At 45.2% G+C, this 13,773-nt stretch overlaps 1 protein-coding gene across 6 annotated transcripts in view; it reads left to right on the top strand.

Annotated features, from left to right (window-relative positions):
- Large1 (LARGE xylosyl- and glucuronyltransferase 1) overlaps positions 1–13,773 on the top strand; it is a 494,157-nt gene that overhangs the window by 417,819 nt on the left and 62,565 nt on the right. For all 6 annotated transcript variants that reach the window (XM_047549176.1, XM_047549171.1, XM_047549173.1 and 3 more), the window contains exons 8-9: positions 3,340–3,452; positions 5,578–5,703. In XM_047549176.1, the coding sequence (XP_047405132.1) occupies positions 3,340–3,452; positions 5,578–5,703 (239 nt within the window). The remainder of the gene's footprint in view (positions 1–3,339; positions 3,453–5,577; positions 5,704–13,773) is intronic.

Below are 13,773 nucleotides of genomic sequence, written 5' to 3'. Positions count from 1 at the left end.
GCTTCCATTAGTTAGCACAGAGTAGATGCCCAGTAAGTAACTGTTGAATGGATAAATGGATGAATGAATGAAAGAAGAAAGGTAAAAGCCATTTTAAGTGTGGAATGGGTGAATCTCAGTGAAGACCTGACTATAAGAGAGAAGGAAGATGGAGTAGTTGGAGGCATTTCAAGACAAGTCACCCCATCCACACAAGTTGTACAGTTGTCCTTGTACAACTTTGGAGGCAGTTCCTGGCTAAATTCTCATGCATGTGCCCGAGGAGACATGATGTGGGATCAGGATGTTGTTGCAGCATTGTTTAGAACAGCAAAAACATAGGACATAACCAAATACCCTCCAGGAAGGGAATAAGCAATTAAAATTGTGTATGTAGAAAATGAATGAAGTAATTGCCTATTTGAAGTATTAACATGCTTAAAAGTTAAAGAAGTGGGTGAAAAGGCAAGTCTAAATAGGAAATAGGTGATGCAGAACACCAAAACCAGCATATTTTAGTTGTTATCATATGCATGGAGAATAAAAATATAAAACCAGGCATTTACAGGAAGCACAACCACCACAGGATAGTGGTTGCCTCAATGGAAGAGAGAAGGTAGAGTAAGTTGGAAGATTTTTTGGTTAACCTGTCATTTCTTTTAACAGCAAATGTGACATTGATTGATTGTATCTGGGTGGTGGATTTTTTTTACATTAGTTTCTGTACTTTTCTCTTGGTTGGAAATAATTTATCATTTTAAAATTAGTTAAAATCACATGAAATTAAAGTCTGGGTCACTGGGATAATGGTCTTGTGTTTCTGCATTTAGTCCTCTGTCCTTTTATTTTTTAGCAGTAGACATTCTTTATACAGAGGCAACAGCTCCAGCTTCAGCCCCATCTAGCCCCCTGAGTAGTCCTCTGTTCTTGACCCCACCCCATTTTCAAGTAGTCTAGCAAATAGTGCCGAGTCACATCTGCCACTGAGGCTCCCCAAGTCTTAGCACCACTTAAGAGCATCAGTTCTCAACTCAGTCCCCAGAGACAGGTAGATCTACAGCGAACCACCCTGGAGGCTTCAAATGTTTGCTCTTTATAGCTCTAAAACCCCCTCCTCCATTTTTTTTCTATATGTTGGAGCCTTGATCCAACCTAATTAGAATTAGTTTTTGCAACAAGATGTAATGAAATTCTCTTTCACACATTTGACTAGAGTCTATTTTTTGCATCAATCACCAGTGACTTATATTCTCTTTAACTTGTAAATGTCTTTCCTTTTTCACCTAAGAAGCAATCGAATAATACATCTGTGGCAAATTTTACTGTTTCTAAAAATATGTTCATATTTGGGAAACAATTTCAGTGGTGTGCTAGAGCTCGCTCACACAGCCTGGGAGGGTCAGTTGTTTTGCATTTCTTCCCAGCTCTGGGTTCAGTGACACACACAGCTAACTTGAAATGACCCAAACTGGGAGTGTTTACACAATGGAAATGGGCATGCGCTTCCAACAAGGTTGGTTGTGTTTCCCTGTTATAGTTGGTGGATAAAGGCCCCTGGCCTACCACAAGGGGCGTGCCAGTTCTCTGAGTAGTATAGGGCAAGCAGCATCCCCCTCATTTGGCACACGTAGAGGTTGTTGCATTGGCTCTGGGGTGTGTAAGTGGTAGAAGCTGCACTGGCTTTGAAGTCAGGCCAATCTGAAGTCTGATGTAGCAGCTTTTGATCTGTGAGTTAGACAAGCGTCTGAATTAGCCTCTCAGTTTCCCCACCGATAAAATAAGGATGATGAATAATACCTTGTAAAGACCTTGGGAAATATAGTACCTCATACTATAAGGAAATACTATTTTTTAAGGAAATAGTATATGCAGAATCCCTAACGAAGCCCAGAGGAGATACACAGTAGATAAAATTGGCCTTCTGACTTATAAATTCTTCCCATACCCATAGATGTGTTTTATTGCAATTCTGTCGACCAAACACCCTTCACTTGATGGTGAATATACTTTTTCTCCAAATATGTACCACTTGATTAAGTAAAAAGTCTTCGAGTCACCATTTACATCTGACTTGGGGAAATCAGTCTTCCTAAAGTCTTAGAAGTGTATGTGCCAGGTATCAACTGAGATCATTTTTCAACTTCCCGGAGTTTCCTCTAGCGGCCATTCTGCTGAGCTAAGCATCCTGAGGAGGATTGACTTGGGGGCCCCTGGGTGTAACAATTCCATCCACCACATTGACTGCAGTGGCCTGCAGGGACATTCCCTGGCTCTTCCTGTTCTGAGCTCTGGGCTTTCTCTGCACATTTGGACTGAACCTGTTGGTAAACAGCTGCTTCTCAGCCACTGGCCTAAGCCAAACTGTGCTTTCCAATTAGATTTTAATTAATTGTAGAATTAATTAATTGGCCTGAGCAATATATTTAGTTGGGTAAGCATTCTTGAAAATACAAAAGGAGAGACAGCGGAAATTTCCAAATCTCCCTCCCTCTACCATTCCTGATTCACCCAGATCCCTCCCCACAAAAACTCACCCTAAGAAGGTGGAAAAGGGGAACGTTCGAGCTCCTAGTCCTTGTTTCTTGTGAACCCCAAGGTTTTAGAGCTCACGTTAAAGACCCCGCGTCAGCACTGCCTGCTGTAAGTCGAGACGTGCTGGCCCTGCGCGAGCTAAAGAAGACCCTCTGGCCGTTGGGAGCACTGAGACCAGCCCCGTGGCTTGTCAGGAGTTGTTAAGCGAATTTGCAAAGATATACTCAGAATAAAGTCAGGGAGGAACTGCTTTCTGTCTGTAAAGATAAGTGGTATTTAGGCCTCAAGTATCAGCCATTCTAACTAAGGGTGTCGAATCTCCAGGGAAAAACGTAGGGGGAATTAACACTTGTCAGAAATGTACTGCTTGTCAAGTGCAAGCTATCGGGATACAGCATGCCTAAGCGTGCCATTGTAACCACATTTGTGTTACGGTTCAGTGGCATAAAGTCCATGCACAATGTGGATTCACCACCGTCCAGCTCCAGAAAGCGCGAGGCTCAGTCACCCTCCTCCCTCGCCTCACCACAGCCCTGGGCACCTCGATGTTTCCCGTGCGATGAAGATGCCTTGGAGGGAGACTGAAGTCTCTCAGCAAGCACCTGGCAGAGCCCAGGGTTGAACACGCTGTGTCTGTCTCCAAACGCGTGTCCCTGACGGTGAAGCCTCACCGGCTGAGCTTTTGGAGAAAAACTATTCTGCAGTGGTAATTAGGCCTCTTCTCCGTGCCACAGGCTGTCCCTGGGAGGCTGTGGCTGTGCCGTGCAGGCATGTCAGCTCTCTGTCTCACCGTTACCTTTTGCTCTCCTGTCCTATGCCATTGTTCAGGGGTGATTCTACTGCTTCTGGATAAGCTGCGGAAGATGAAATGGGAGCAGATGTGGAGACTGACGGCAGAGAGGGAGCTCATGGGCATGCTCTCCACATCCTTGGCTGACCAGGTGAGTGGCCAGGTTAGAAGCACTGTTATTCCTGAGGACCTTGGGTTGGTCAGCATCCAGTGTGTTGTCACTGTAACAAATACTTGCGATGATCAACTTATCAACACGAAAGGTTTATTCTGGCTCAGAGTTTCAGAGGTTTCAGTCCTTGGTCTGTTGGCCCCATAGCCTTGGGCCTGTAGCATGGCAGCACACGATGGCAGGAGCTTGAGGAGCAAAGCCACTCACCTCCTGCCAGAATGAAAGAGAAGAGGACGAGAGGGAGGCCCCGCATTCTCCTTCAAGGGCACATCCCCAGCGACCTGAAGACCACCCCTTGGACCCCACCCCTTAAAGGTTCCACCACCTCCAATGGAGACTAGCGGGGGACCTGGGCCCAACCAAGCCTTTAACACATTCCAGGTGCAAACTTACAGCAGCCCAGGTGCTGTTGCTCATGGAGACCTTAAAGCAGCTGGGTCTGAATTAGTTTTCCACCTGTTATGTGGCTCGACATGAACAGAGCTGCCTTGCACCTGGCGGGCTGAAACACAGCACCATCATTAGTCTGTCCTCTGGGTTCATTTGTTTGTTCATTGAGCAGATTTCACGAGCATGGCAGACACTAGGCCATGCTCAGGAGAGGGAGGACAGCGATGAATGAGGATGCAGCCCGCGGCCTCAGGCAGAACCCTGAGTCGATGTCAGTCCACTGTGCTGAGAGGAGGTCGCCGTCCTCATCAGAGGCATGACAGGGCCCACTCCCCACAGCCCCAAAACACCACTGCGTGTTTTCTAGTCAAGTTTTTGTGCCTCCATGGCAAATAAGTCTGATCTGTCAGGCTGAGATCCTGTCCTGGTGACCCTGAACTTGAGGGAAGTGCACTTAAGTGGGAAAAGGACAAACTGCCTCACTCCAGGAACCTCCCTTTCATCCAGGCAGCCTGAAAAAGTCTTTGAGTCCATTTCTCATTTTGACCAAGAAAGACAGGGGCCTCCAGTCTTTGTTGCCATTGGATCTACCAGGCCACCCGAGCTCTTGGCCTTGCTGGGGGGTTGGTGGCCGTCTTGGGAACACAGAGATGTTCCCTCTGGATTTCTGCATCTCATCACGTCACCTCCCAAATCCGTGGCGCTCGTTCTCCGTGTTGCTGTCCAGTGTTCAGTTGCCTGGTTCCTCGAGTTCCTACACAGTTTTCTGATACAGAGGAAACCAGAAACTCTGCAGGCTTACTTTTTTATTTTTTAAGCACTGTTATTTGGGATTTCTCAGAGAGCCAGAAACAGATTTCCTTTTCTAGAAGAGATACAGTATAGTGATGAATGAGTTAAAGACAAACCCACGCAGCTGCTCTCTTAAGCCTGAGGGGAAGTCATCTCCATCCTCCTGTTTGAAGTCAGGTCACCACGACTTGAGTGTGTCCCCCAGAGCTAGCAACTGTGTGACCATGCCCAGTGAGGAGAGTTGGGTCAGCCAAGTCCTGCTGCAGAAGCCCATAATTCACCGCCCAGCGCACCGTCTGCAGCTGGTTAATAAGTGTGGCCCCAGAGAGCACCTGGAGAGGAGCCCGGAACAGGGGAGGGGTCCAGAGACGTGAGAGCTGGCTTTGAACTGGGAGTGCATACCCCGGGCACTGTGGCCTGCAGGAGTCTAAGGAGCATCCGTCACAAGCCCACCGAAAGCCCCAGGAAGAAGCTGCTAGAAGGGAGGAGCTGTAATTTGTCTCAGCCCTCTGGGTGAGCCTGGCCACTTGTCATCACATGGTTACCTCCCTAGGAGGTTCGGGTGGATAACTCAGGGCTCCTGGACAGTGGGAAGGGAGGAAGAGACTCCATTGATTATGTGCCAGAGAGCGTAGGAAAGACACTCCCTGTCCGCCCCCATGTGAGCTCACTGCATGATGCTTTATGAGGCCGGCAGGACCAGGAGCAGCCAGGCTGCCCGCGGCATTCCCGGTCTCCGTCCAAACATCATCGCTTGGTTTCTGGAGATAACAGGCCAGAGAAATGCCCGCAGCCTGAGCTGTCCTGTGCCCAGGCAGGACGCTGGAGGCGCCCTTCCACAGGGGACATGCGGCCTTGAGAGCCAGAACTGCAAATGGAGCCCATTGCCTGCCTTGACCCTGCTTTGGCTTTTGTCCCCCAGGATATCTTCAACGCCGTCATCAAACAGAACCCTTTCCTAGTGTATCAGCTGCCCTGCTTCTGGAATGTGCAGCTGTCGGACCACACCCGCTCGGAGCAGTGCTACAGAGACGTGTCTGATCTAAAGGTAGGGTCAGGACAGGCCTCCAGCGTTGAGGGACCCATCCCCAGAGGTGGGGCGAGGAGCAGCGGTCAGCAGAGGGAAGCCGGGTGGGGGACTTGCGGGCGCAGATGGCTGTGAGCTTTGTGTGCAGTGTGGTGAAAGCTGGCGGCTCTAAGGAACAGAAGGGACTTGCTTTCTTAAGGCTGGCTCTGTGGGTGTGTGTGTGGCGCGTGCGCACGTGCACCGTGTTGGGCTTTCTGGAAAGCACACAGCCCCTGGAGTCGGAACCAGCTTGTACGATTATTTTTCTTGCCATCTGCTGCCAGATGTTTTGGTTCATGTCACCTCCCCAAATCCATTCATTTAAGTCAAGTGAAAAATAAACAGCAAAGTCCTACTCTGTGCCAGGTGCTAGAGATGCTGATGTGAAATGACTTCCTGTTTCCACGTCACTGTTGGCGTAGAGGAAGTGAGAAATGGGTCAAGGACATAGGTGTAAAACAAAGAGAGACGGGTGCTACAGTAGGTGTGTGAGGTGGGGCGGGGACGAAGCCTGGATCTCATTCCTCTTTCTAGAGGAGGGACGGTGACAGAAGAGTCTTCATCATGGCTCTCTAGGTACCAAGACAAGGCGCCTCAGTTCTCTACCACCATGGATAACACTACGCAACCAACCCTTCTAGTCATGGCTCAGATCAACCACCATTTATTCAGTTGCCGAGTCTCCACATTGGGTGGTTTTGATCTTCCCTGGTTTAACCAAGTGTCCATGATCAACTTCAGTTCAGATGGCTGGTGACAGGGGCAACTCAGCTGTCCTCCAGCGTCCCCTCTGTGCCCTCAGCAGGCCATCTGATGTGTTCTCACAGTGAAGCAGAAGTGGAAGAGGAAGGCCTAGTGCACAGGAGAAAATCTTGTGTCATGGTAGCAAATATCCCATCGGCCAAAGTCATCACGTGGCCAAACCTACAATTCACTGGCTACAGGGGGAAGGGGGAAGAGTTGTATACAGCTATTGACAGACCAGCAGAACAGTGACAGACAGCTATTGACAGACAGACTGAACATTGTCCTGTCTAATTCCAATTTGCCTCTCTAGTTACACCAGAAAAGGAACAGATACAAACATTCCTGGAGAGGTTGTTTCCTTTGAAATTTACATTCATTGCCTTGCACACTGTAATAACCTGACTTGTAAGTTTTCAAAAAGAAAAGGGCTCTTAGACTTTGCTTTCCTAACAGCCATGTGTTTCCATTCGGCTCCTGGTCCATGTGTGTGTCATATCTTCTCTGTACTCATTCTGTTTTCTGCTCTTTGCTTGCTTTATACCATAAGCATTTTCTGGGTGAGCTGCACAGTATTAACACACATACACACTAGTTCCATAACAATCCATTCCTTACCCACCACCCACTAACACTTGCTCTCAAATATAAATCATGTTGCAAATATAAATCGTGTTGTTAGGGGCAGCTTCAATCTCTTTCCTCTTTTGTGGCTCCCTTCCGGTGAGTGGAATCACGGGGTCAAAAAGAAAGAACTCTTGTTTACTATACTTCAAGTTTATTGCAAAATATTAGAAAGTATTTGAAACACATCCACATCCTTCATTCTTTCAACACATATGCAGTTCCTTGTACACCCCATGTTCTTGTTAGTCGTAGGAAAATAGATGAAGCAGGATTATTTTGAAGAATACTGTGGACTAAGAAGTTTGGAGGGGAGGAATATAAAACCACCCCTATAAAAAATACCTGAAAATGCTGGGTTAAAATGGTATTTTTAATGATGTTTTGAAAGCATAATAGATCAGTCTACAAAGCAAGGAAACCAGAGACCAGAAACCATGGTAGACTGTGAGTCCAAAGGGTAAGATTAAGCAAGGAGCCTCTGCAGAAAGCATTTGCTGGTGGGGTGATCTACTGACCCCTGGGGGCTGGGAGTGTGGCTAAAAGGTAGGGTGGCATAAACTGGAGTCAGCCTTGTGCCTGGTTCCCGAAGCAGTGGTTTAAAAAAAACAGACACAAACAGGAATGCAAGAAAAGGAGAAAATAAAAGCATAGGAAAAAAATGAGGGGCATAAAAAGCAAGAAATTGAGAGGATGGAAATCAGTCCAAATATATCAACAATCAAATAAATGTAAAGTAATTGTGATAATGAGGGGACCAGTTTTCAGATTGGAAAGAAAATATTATCTGGGATACACTGTTTGCCAGACCCATACCCAACTCAGTGTGATCTGAAAAGGGTGGCAGTAAAATTATGGGACAAGATCATCAGGGAAATGTTCAAAGGAGACAAGGCCAGTCATGTTGGTATCAGACAAACCATCAGTAGGGAGAGAGGTGGTCACCACTTAAAAATAAGGTTTACCCGGAAGATGCAGAAATTCTAATCTTGGATGCACTTCATGCTGTAGCACATGTATCTTTAAATATATGTGTGTAGAGAGATGTAAATATATCTACATATGCATTTATATATTTAACATATGTTTACATTCACATACACATGGCTCACTAGAGAGAAGTAGATAAGTCTACTGTCATAGTGAAAGATTTTAACATATCCTCTCTGAGTCCTGAAAGATCAATCAAAAAATTTGATAAAAAAATAGCAAACATGAAGTATACAGTTAACACACTTGATGTTCTGGGCAAGTGAAGAACCTTGTATTTAACAATTAGAGGATGTATTTCCTTCTCAAATTCGCATAGAACATTTGCAAAAAACGTTACCATGTATCAGACTATAAAACAAAATCCTAGTACATTTTAGAGAATTATATCATAGTTATAATTAAATTAGAAAGCTATAACAATAAGATAAAAAGCAATTATTTGATTAAAATTGAGAACCCATTTCTAAATTCCACATGGTTCCAAATGGAAATCATAATTGAAACCAAAAACTACTTAGAGACTAAATGAAGACAAAAGCAATACATGTCAAAATTAGTGGAATGAATAAACATGTAGGGAAATATATAACCTTAAATGTTTGTATTAAGAGAAGAAAGATGAAAAAATAATATGCCAAGTTTATAACTTAGGATGATATACGAAGAACATTAGAGCAAATTCACAGCAAACTAATAGCAAGACATAAAGAAGCTTAGAGAAGAAATTGATTAACGAATTATTCAATAAAGCCAAAAGTTGGTTCTTTGAAAGGGACCAATAATATCGACAAAGCAATGGCAGGATTCATCAAGAAAGAAAGAACTTACCGAGAAATGAATGAGGTGGCTTGAATTCAGATTCATTGATGCTGTCTCTAAATGTGCCTGAGCCAGCAATTCTGAGTTCTAGGAATATAGCAAAGAGCAAACAATCCGTTTGTGGAACTTTCAACTCAACAGATAAAGCAGAGTGGCAGAAGAATATCAAATACTGTGTGCAACATTATGTCGATACACTTGAAAGCTTACATGAAATAGACAAATTCCTGGAAGTGTATTATTTAGCAAAACTGATTTAAATATATATGTGTGTGTTTATGTTATAATGCCTGTATTATATTCCCATTAAACCTTATAAAGAACACAGTACCCTTAGATGCTAGGAAGAAATAATTCCTACCATTTTTGTAATCAAAGGATATTTCCAATCTTAAATAAACTCTTCCAGAGAATAGGAAAAGAGGGATACATTTTAACCTATTCAGTGAAACCAGGATGTCCTTCATACAGAAATTACACAAGGAGAGTTACAAAAAAGGAAAACTAGAGTCTAGTTTTACTAGTGAATACAGATGGAAAAAAATCTTAGGCAAAATATTAGCAAACCACATCCAGCCATGTAGAAAATAGATAATACATCATGGCCAATTTGGGTTTATTCGAGGAAAGACAAGGGTGATCTAACATTTAAAAAATCCACAAGTATCATTGAGCATGTTAATAGATTAAAAGATAAACTCCATACCATCATCAAAGCAGATGTGGAAAATTTATTCGATGAAATTAAACACTCATTCATGTTCAAAACTCATAAATAGTAACTTCTAAAAATCGATAGCAAATTTCTGCTGAGCATTTGCTCTGGGGTGTGCCAGTTGATTAATAGAACAGAGCAGAGAGCCCGGGAACACCCACACACTTGTGGAAACTTGACATGGGAAGAGGTGGCATTGCTGTTCACTAGAGAAAGGATTACATTTTCCATAAATGGTACTGAGACACCAGATTCTCCAGATGGAAGAAAAAATTTAAATGGATCCCTGTCTCACACCATGCACAAAATTCACATGGATTATAGGCCTTAAACCAAATTAAACTCTTATCTTAAAAGAGAACTGAAGGCTAGTCCTAAGACCTCAGAATAGGAAAGAAGTTATTCAATAAGACACCAGGACACCCCCCACCCTATGCTGATCAGCTGATTGTCAGTTAAAACAAGAATCAGAACAAATGAACCTTTATTGACTCTCTTTTCATCTGTAAGTCATATTTCTGGGTCTGCTGATTGAGTGCTGTTGTCTGACATTAACCACCATCATTATGCATTTTCTAGGGCTATCAGAGTACTTTTCTTTAAAGTGGAACAAGAACTATAACACCTTTCAAGGCAATTGGAAGGACCCTGTGTTATTTCCAGTTTCTTCCATTCTTTTGGCTCACCCACACTTAATGGAAGGCAAATGTTTTTCCGGATTTATATTCCTTCAGTTATCGCAAAGCACTTAGCTTGTCTCTTACAGAAACACCAACTCTCTTTTTTGCACTTACATATCACTAATTCAAGTAATGTTTAATTAGATTTCCAATTACATGAGAAACACAAGGAATAAAAACACCTTTCGTAGCCAATATAGCTCACTCCTGATAGGCACAGAGCTCAGCATACTGCAGCAGGTCCTTCCAGATGCTCCTAGGGACATGCTTCCTAGCTGTGGGCATCTTGCCTACCCTGGGTGGCAGCGGAGAACTCTGTACTGAGGTCAGTTAAGGAAATGTGTTTTCACTGAAGAGGCAGAAGAAGTGCGTAGGCTTTCGGAGCCAAGCAATTCTGTAAATTCTAATGACAGTTCTACTTCTTACCAGCTGAGGGACTTGAATAAATCACTTAAGGTCTTCCAGTAATGGAGACCATTATTCTTGGCCCCAATCTCAGCCAGGCCTCTTGAGGGCTTCTAGAAATGCACTCAACTTTACCTCCGTCTTTTGTGTTTCAAAGACCTTCATTTTTATCTCTGCCGTTCTAAGCCTTAATGACTCAGCCTTCCCTGACTGAGTTTTAAATTGAAAGGGAAAGGGAGGAACCCAAGGAGCATCTTTGTGTCCCTTTATCAAGAGCATAAACTCTTGGAGACAAGCAGAGGGGCCCTGCACTGGTTTGGAGAAGGGAGAGAGGGACGGGGTCAGTGAGACTTTGTTCCAGTCCTGGAGGCTTCCATGGGCCATTAGAGAATGAAGCACTGGCCAGTCCCAGTTGGTACTGACTGGGAAACAGCAGGCAGAGGTTCCATCCTGGGTCTGTAGGTGTTACTGGAACCCTAGAGCTGAGTAAGCCAGGGTTCCTGCCCTCAGGAAAGTCACCATCTCGTAAGAACCACTCGGTGAACAAGTGGAAAATTCCAGAACAGCTTGCTGAGTGCTGTGATATAAGTGAAGGTGGCTACCTAGCAAGAGGAGGGACCCATCTGATTGGGCAGTGATGCAGGCTCTGCATCTCCAGGGCTTTCTGTAGAAACCTGAGCTGCGTCTTTACATCCAAACTCCCAGATGCCTGAACTCTGCTCCTTCCTCATCTTCTGCCCCATCCCCCTCCTCGGCCTGGGCATCTTCGCTGCCCCTCTCCCCATTCTACCTATACAATTGCTCTTCCCCTGCTGTGCCCTAGAGCTCGGAGTGAGTGCAGGGCTACGTGAGGAAAGATGGGAAGCCAAGTGCAAGTCAGGACAGTGACATGGATGTGGGTGGAAGCCATGGGACCTGCACCATCTGTGCAGTAATGGGGATAGACAGGGAGCACATTTCACAGAATGTCGGCCGCCCCAGTTTCATCCTCGACACCAAAAGATGCAAAGATCGATTCGCTGGGGAATGGTGTTCCAGCCATGGCTCCACCAAACTGTAACAAAAGCTTAAACAAGGTGAATCTTATTCAGTCTGTTTTATAAATCAGGAAACCAAGGAACCCATGATTAAGTCTGCACAGATCACTTGCCCAGAGTCACACAGCTCGATGGCAGAACTACGATTCCAGCCCACACCTCTGATTCCAGGTCCAGAGCTTTCCGTGGGGCAGAGGCTGAGTTTCTCCCTGAACATATTTCCAAGGAAACACAATATGTGATTTAAGGATTCCACAGGACTGTTCTGTGCGCGCCCTTTTTGAATTTAGTAGATTTCACAGGCTTGCTCCAAAACAGAGATCATTAATACAACATTGTCTCCTTGAAAGAACGTGTGAATTTCAACCAACAGATTCAGAGGCTGAACTTTAGACCCCAACCCATTCATAAATTGGGAGTCAAGTACACCTAAAGGAAAGCCCAAGAGAATCTTGCCATCTGCACAGGGAAGATTTACTTTCCTAGAGGGAATTGGTAGCATTTGCATAGAAGGATAGTGCTGAACTCAGGTTTTAAAAGACTTGGCAGTACTTGGAGATGTGTTGGTGTCCATGTCTTTTGAGGAATGAGGCCCCCGGGGCATGAGCATGTGGCATGTGCCACAGCAAAGCAGACTGCAGTGAAACCAGAGGCGGAGGAGCCGGAGAGAGGGTGGTAAGGAGGACGAATGGTAAGATTAGGATGGATGGAGGAAGAAGCAGCAATGGTTTGGGGGGACAAGATCTAAAATCTAGAATTTCCACCTTCCGGGCAGATCTCTCCACTTGAGGCCAGTGACCTGTTTAATTTTACTGCATGACCTTAGCACAGGGACTCCTGGTGTCTTATTATCTCCATGCATACTGTTGCCACCAGTGCACTTGAGGAGTACTCCTGATAAACAGGAGCCTACTGTCCCCTGTTTGGGCCCCAGCTCACTGTGGCTGTGCCTTGGATTTGCTTGTATACCTATAGCATGCTTGCCCTAGGCCAGCCCTGGGGCTGTCATACGGTTCTTTAGCCTGTCTTAGCCACATCTCCTCATCTGATGAAGTGGGAAAGTGACCACGACTTTACAGAGGAGATGTGAAGTTTCAGAGGGGTGACATGCCAAGCAGCTAGGGCAGCCGGTGATACCTAAATAAGTCTATTATGGTTCAAATAAGAAATCGGCATCGCCCCTGCTCTCTCTTGGAATTTCGTTCAGCTTTGTCCATAGAGGCTCTTCTCATTCATCTGTCCCAACACTCCATTTCACAGATGAGGAAACAGGGACCCAGAGAGAGGAAGAGGCCTGCCCGAGGCTAAGCCCTGGCTGTGGTACAGCTGGAATTGGCACCTGCACTTTGAATCACGTGCCCTGCTATCATGCTGGAGAATGACTTGAAAGCAGACAGGGCTTTGGGTGTGACTGATGTAAGTTATCCATCACTGGCTTTGTTCCACTTAGCCGATGTGCCTCGGATGAAGTCACTCCTAGGAACATCAGCAGGATTCCTAGAAGCAAGGCACCTGGAAAATTACCCTACTACAGCATTTTCCAGAGTATATATCAAAACAGTGCTTAGAATTGCTAATGAGATTTCTTCAAATGGGGGGAACTGAGTTCTAGTACCATGTATAAAATATAGTGTCTGAAGACCGGCAGTAGGAAATCCAGTTGGTTTTGTTGATTCCTCAGCTTCTCTCAGTGGCATTCTTTGTTGACACACGGAACAGACCTTTTTAATTGTAGAATACTTAGAAGCCCACTGTAAGAAACAATCCCCCACATAAATCCAAGCTCTCTGAATAAGAATGAGATTTTCAGAGAGGGAAGCACCGTGCAGGACAGTGCTTGGTGACTATAGAATGGAACCACTGGCCAGGAGCCTCTGGGGAAGGTTCAGGTCCATGGCATTAGCACTGGGCCTCAAAGCCAGGGGACTTGGCCAAAGGGGTGGTCTAGGAAGAGTAGGAAGATCTCTTTCCTAGACGCTGGAGAAGACCATAAATCCAGAGGCTCATAGGTTCACAGCCAGGCAGTGAGCAGAAC

The sequence above is a fragment of the Sciurus carolinensis genome, chromosome 4 (assembly GCF_902686445.1).
Source record: "Sciurus carolinensis chromosome 4, mSciCar1.2, whole genome shotgun sequence".
NCBI lineage: Eukaryota > Metazoa > Chordata > Mammalia > Rodentia > Sciuridae > Sciurus > Sciurus carolinensis.
This window is presented reverse-complemented; position numbering and strand designations above follow the sequence as displayed.